This window comes from Tachyglossus aculeatus, chromosome 11 (genome assembly GCF_015852505.1).
Source record: "Tachyglossus aculeatus isolate mTacAcu1 chromosome 11, mTacAcu1.pri, whole genome shotgun sequence".
NCBI lineage: Eukaryota > Metazoa > Chordata > Mammalia > Monotremata > Tachyglossidae > Tachyglossus > Tachyglossus aculeatus.
Window position 1 is genome coordinate 23,619,348 of NC_052076.1, and position 6,175 is coordinate 23,625,522.

At 59.3% G+C, this 6,175-nt stretch overlaps 1 protein-coding gene across 1 annotated transcript in view; it reads left to right on the plus strand.

Annotated features, from left to right (window-relative positions):
- DDX42 (DEAD-box helicase 42) overlaps positions 1 to 5,834 on the plus strand; it is a 50,390-nt gene extending 44,556 nt beyond the window's left edge. Inside the window, exons 15-18 of the mRNA XM_038753449.1 lie at positions 90 to 316; positions 404 to 514; positions 4,757 to 4,855; positions 5,080 to 5,834. Of these exons, the coding sequence (XP_038609377.1) occupies positions 90 to 316; positions 404 to 514; positions 4,757 to 4,855; positions 5,080 to 5,748 (1,106 nt within the window). The 3' untranslated portion in view covers positions 5,749 to 5,834. The remainder of the gene's footprint in view (positions 1 to 89; positions 317 to 403; positions 515 to 4,756; positions 4,856 to 5,079) is intronic.
- The last annotated feature ends 341 nt before the right edge of the window (positions 5,835 to 6,175 follow it).

Below are 6,175 nucleotides of genomic sequence, written 5' to 3' on the forward strand. Positions count from 1 at the left end.
GTGAAGCGGAGGGGGGCTCGGGGCACGGGGCGGGCGGGCTCCGCGGGCCGGGGGCCCCGGGCGACTCCTCCCGTGGGCCGCCGTTGCAGCCCGGGGGCTGGACATCCCCTCCATCAAGACGGTGGTCAACTACGACGTGGCCCGGGACATCGACACCCACACGCACAGGATCGGCCGGACGGGCCGGGCGGGCGAGAAGGGGGTGGCCTACACGCTGCTCACCCCCAAGGACAGCAACTTCGCCGGCGACCTCGTCAGGAACCTGGAGGGGGCCAACCAGCACGTGTCCAAGGAGCTCCTCGACCTGGCCATGCAGGTGGGGGGCCGCCCGGGCCGGGCCGGGGGCGGCGGAGGTGGGGGGGCCGCCGCCGGGGCCGAGCCGGACGTCTCCTGTCCCGCGCAGAACGCCTGGTTCCGGAAATCCCGCTTCAAAGGAGGCAAGGGCAAGAAGCTGAACATCGGCGGAGGCGGCCTGGGCTACCGCGAGCGGCCGGGCCTGGGCTCGGACAGCACGGTGAGTCCGGGGGGCGGGCCGAGCCGAGGGGAACGGCCCCCCGCGGCGGGGGCCGAGACCCTTCAGCGGCCCCGGCGGGGAGACCAGAAGGCCGGACGGACGGGTGGGTGGCGGCCCCCGGGATAGGCCCCGTCTCCCTCTTTTCGACTGTGAGCCCGCTGTTGGGTAGGGACTGTCTCTATATGTTACCAATTTGTACTTCCCAAGCGCTTAGTCGAGTGCTCTGCACATAGTAAGTGCTCAATAAATACGATCAGTGATGATAATAATGGCATTTGTTAAGCGCTTACTATGTGCAAAGCACTATTCCAAGCGCTGGGGCGGAGGCAAGGTGATCAGGTTGTCCCACGGGGGGCTCACAGTCTTCATCCCCGTTTTCCAGGTGAGGGAACTGAGGCTGAGAGAAGCGAAGTGACTTGCCCAAGGTCACACGGCAGACATGTGGCGGAGCCGGGATTCGAACCCGTGACCTCGGACTCCAGAGCCCGGGCTCTTTCCACTGAGCCACGCTGCTTCTCACCCGTTTTCACTCCTGTTGGCCCTGGCCCGAGGCCACTGAGCTTGGCTCAGTGGAAATCAATCAGTCAATCATATTTATCGAGCGCTGACTGTGTGCAGAGCACTGGACTAAGCGCTTGGGAAGTCCAAGTTGGCAACATACAGAGACGGTCCCGACCCAACGGCGGGCTCACGGGCTTTGGAGTCAGGGGTCATGGGGTCAAATCCCGGCCCTGCCAATTGTCAGCTGGGTGACTTTGGGCAAGTCGCTTCACTTCTCTGGGCCTCAGTTCCCCCATCTGTAAAATGGGGATTAATAATAATAGTAATAGTGATCAATCAATCAATTGTATTTATTGAGCGCTTACTGCGTGCAGAGCACTGTACGAAGCGCTTGGGAAGTCCAAGTTGGCAACATCTAGAGACGGTCCCTACCCAACAGTGGGCTCACGGGCTTTGGAGTCAGGGGTCATGGGGTCAAATCCCGGCTCTGCCATCAGCTGGGTGACTTTTGGGCAAGTCGCTTCACTTCTCTGGGCCTCAGTTCCCTCATCTGTAAAATGGGGATTAATAATAATCACAGTAATAATGATGGCATTTGTTAAGCGCTTACTATGTGCAGAGCACTTTTCTAAGCGCTGGGGGGATACAAGGTGACCAAGTTGCCCCACGTGGGGCTCACGATCTTTTAATCCCCATTTTCCAGATGAGGGGACTGAGGCCCAGAGAAGTGAAGTGACTTGCCCAGGGTCACACAGCAGACATGTGGCAGAGCGGGGATTTGAACCCATGACCTCCGACTCCAAAGCCCGGGCTCTTTCCACTGAGCCACGCTGCTTCAGACTGTGAGCCCCCGCCGTGGGGCAAGCTGATCAGCTTGTAACCTCCCCAGCGCTTTGAAGGGTGCTTTGCACATAGTAAGCGCTTAATAAATGCCGCCATCATCATCATCATAATCATCATCATCTTACCCACCCAGGCCAGGACGGTGCGGCCAGGCGGCAGGCCGGCCCCGAGGGTTGCCGGCCATCGTAGGCGAGCCCCATTGGGGCTACCGTGAAGAAGTAGCGTGGTTCAGTGGCAAGAGCCCGGGCTTTGGAGTCAGAGGTCATGGGTTCAAATCCCGGCTCCGCCAATTGCTAGCTGGGTGACTTTGGGCAAGTCACTCCACTTCTCTGGGCCTCAGTGACCTCGTCTGGAAAATGGGGATTGAGACTGCGAGCCCCCCGGGGGACAACCTGATCACCTTGTATACTCCCCAGCGCTTAGAACATAGTAAGCACTTAATAAATGCCATCGTTACAATTATTACCGCCACCACCCAGCGCTTAGAACAGTGCTTTGCACATAGTAAGCGCTTAACAAATGCCATCATAATTATTATTATTATCCCCCACCACCACCCCCAGTCCTAGGAGGCGGAAATGGGGCTGGGGGCGCGGAGCTGGAATCAGCCCCGGACCCAAGGGTCTCAAGCTGGAAGCAGAATGGCTTAGAAGTGCTTGGGGAAGCAGCGCGGCTCAGTGGAAAGAGCCCGGGCTTTGGAGTCCGAGGTCGTGGGTTCAAATTCCGGCTCCACCAATCGTCAGCTGGGTGACTTTGGGCAAGGCACTTCACTTCTCTGGGCCTCAGTGACCTCATCTGTAAAATGGGGATGAAGACTGTGAGCCCCCCGTGGGACAACCTGATAATCATCATCAATCATATTTATTGAGCGCTATGTGCAGAGCACTGTACTAAGCGCTTGGGAAGGCCAAATTGGCAACATCTAGAGACAGTCCCTACCCAACAGTGGGCTCACAGTCTAAAAGGGGGAGACAGAGAACAAAACCAAACATACTAACAAAATAAATAGAATAGATATGTACAAGTAAAATAGAGTAATAAATCCGTACAAACATATATCCATATATCCAGGTGCTGTGGGGAAGGGAGGGAGGTCAGATGGGGGGGATGGAGAGGGGGACGAGGGGGAGACGAAGGGGCTCAGTCTGGGAAGGCCTCCTGGAGGAGGTGAGCTCTCAGTAGGGCCTTGAAGGGAGGAAGAGAGCTGATCACCTTGTAACCTCCCCAGCGCTTAGTGCAGTGCGCTGCACATAGTAAGTGCTTAATAAATGCCATTATTATTATTATTATTATTATTATTATTATTATAAGCAGGGGCCCCCCAAGGCCCTTCCTGTCCCGAGTGGGCTTCCAGAGGACCTGCAGAGTGTAGAGCACCAGAGAGCGGGTACCTGTGGTCCCCACCCTCGAAGAACCGGCAGAGTAGCCGTGGGAGACATGATAATAATAATGTTGCTATTTCTTAAGCGCTTACTATGTGCCAAGCACTGTTCTAAGCGCTGCAAGGTAATTAGGTTGTCCCACTTGGCTCTCACAGTCTTCATCCCCATTTTCCAGATGAGGGAACTGAGGCCCAGAGAATCAATCAATCAATCGTATTTATTGAGCGCTTACTGTGTGTAGAGCACTGTACTAAGCGCTTGGGAAGTCCAAGTCGGCAACGTATAGAGACAGTCCCTACCCACCAGTGGGCTCACAGGCTAGAAGACTGGGAAGCGTCCAGAGAAGTGAAGTGACTTGCCCAGAGTCCCACAGCTGACAAGTGGCAGAGCTGGGATTCGAACCCACGACCTCTGCTCCCAAGGCCGGGCTCTTGCCACTGAGCCACGCTGCTTCTCTGTACTAGTAGTACTTCTCTGTAAGTAGTATTTATTGAGCACTGAGCCACGCTGCTTCTCTGTATTAGTAGTACTTCTCTGTAAGTAGTATGTATTGAGCACTTACTGTGTGCAGCGCACTGTAGTAAGCGTTCGGGAGAGTACGATACACCAGTAAACACATTCCCTGCTTCTCCCAAGGAGAACCAGTTAATAGATGGGGGGCCTCAGCCGGATTTGAGCGCCTGCGGTGGGCAGAGCCTTGTAGCGGGCGCGTGGGTGAGCGCCCGAGTCGGGAGACGGATCCCTGCCCTCGGGGAGCTGATGGTCTAGCATTCATTCATTCATCGTCGTATTTATTAATAATAATAATAATAATGGCATTTATTTATTTCCCCCTTTTAGACTGTGAGCCCACTGTTGGGTAGGGACTGTCTCTATATGTTGCCAATTTGTACTTCCCAAGCACTTAGTACAGTGCTCTGCACACAGTAGTCGCTCAATAAATACGATTGATGATGATGACGATGATTAAGGGCTTACTGTGTGCAAATAATAATAATGATGGCATTTATTAAGTGCTTACTATGTGCAGAGCACTGGTCTAAGCGCTGGGGGGATACAAGGTGATCAAGTTGTCCCACGTGGGGCTCACAGTCTTCATCCCCATTTTACAGATGAGGTCACTGAGGCGCAGAGAAGTGAAGTGACTTGCCCAAGGCCACACAGCAGACATGTGGTGGAGTGGGGATTCGAACCCATGACCTGACTCCAAAGCCCAAGCTCTTTCCATTGAGCCATGCTGCTTCTCTAAGCGCTGGGGAGGTTACAGGGTGATCAGGTGGTCCCACGGGGGGCTCACTGTGTGCGGAGCACTGTACTAAGCGCTTGGGAAGTCCAAGTCGGCAACATCCAGAGACGGTCCCTACCCGACAGCGGGCTCGGCTTGCGGCTTCCGCCCTGGGTGGGGGGAACAGGACGACGGCCCCCGGCCCGGCCGATCGATCAATCAATCGACCGTATGTATTGAGCGCTTACCGTGTGCGGAGCCCTCACCTCCGCGCCGCCTCTCGCCCCGCAGGACCGGGGGAACAGCAACGTCATGAGCAACTACGAAGCCTACAAGCCGGCCACGGGGGCCATGGGGGACAGGCTGACCGCAATGAAGGCCGCCTTTCAGGTCCGACCGCGGGGCCGCGTGTTGACGGGCCGTTGACCGTGTGCGGAGCACTGCGCCGAGCGCGCGGGAGAGAACGGAGACGCTTCCCACGCCCGCGGTACAGGGCGAGACCCCCAGAATTGAGGACCCTGAGGTGGGCGAGGCGCGAGACGGAGAGGGGCTGGGGGCTTCTGGCCCTCTGACGGGCTCCGCTCTGCTTTTGTCTCCCTCCCTCCCCTCGACAGTCGCAGTACAAGAGCCACTTTGTGGCCGCCAGCCTGACCAACCAGAAGGCCGGCAGCTCGGCCGCGGGGGCCAGCGGCTGGAAAAGCGCCGGGAGCCTCAACTCGGTCCCCGCCAACTCTTCGGCCTCCTCCTGCTCGCGGTCAGCCCACCCGGGCCCCGACGGCCCCCTTCCCCCGGCCCCCAGGGGCATCCCGGGCTTCACCAGCGCCGGGAACTTGAGCAGCGTGCCCGCGGCTCACCCCGGGGCCGGAGCCCAGGACCCCAGTCACCCGGCCGCCGCCGCTGCCCTGGGCGGCCCCAACGCCAACAGGGATCGCCACGGCGAGGCCCGGGGCGGCGGCGGCGGCGGCGGGCGGCACGGCCACGGCGACAACCGCCACGGCGACGGGCACCGCCACCCCGAGCCCGGCGGCGGGCGGCACGGCGGGGACCCCCACCGGCACCCCCCCGGCGGCGGCGGCGGAGGCGGCGGAGCGGGCAGGCACGGCGACGGCCGCAACGGGGACGACAGGAGAGACGGCTGCGGCCGGCCGGCCAAGGGGGACGGCAGGCCCGATGCCAAGGCGGAACCCAGGCCGGACGCCGCGCCCGACGCCAGGACGGACAAGTCGGACGGCTTTGCCGTCCCCGAGCCGCCCAAACGCAAGAAGAGCCGGTGGGACAGTTAAGGGGGCGAGTGCGTCTGTGTGGATGTGTGCGCGTGCGTGCGGGCCGGGTGTGTGTGTGTGTGTGTGTGTCTGTCTGTCTCCGTCTCCCCCCCATTTTGTTTATTTTATTTTAGGATTTCTTGCTGACCCCGGGCCCCCCACTTCTCCCCCCCCAAAATGGGCAAGCCAGGCTGGCGGGGCTTCCCACCCCGCCCTGGGAATTCCCCCCCGGACTACCGCTTTGACCTCGGTTCTTTTTTCAGCCCGACTCCCGGGGGGGCCCCCTTCCCCGGCGCCCCGACCCCTCCGGACCCTGCTTTGGCCTCCAGTTCCCCCCCACGCAAGAGTTGGGGGACGGGGAGGGAACATCCCCCTGACTCCCGCGGCGGCCGCCCCACCCAGAGGTTGGTAAATTAAATAAACCTCAGCTCTTTTTTTAAACTCGGCT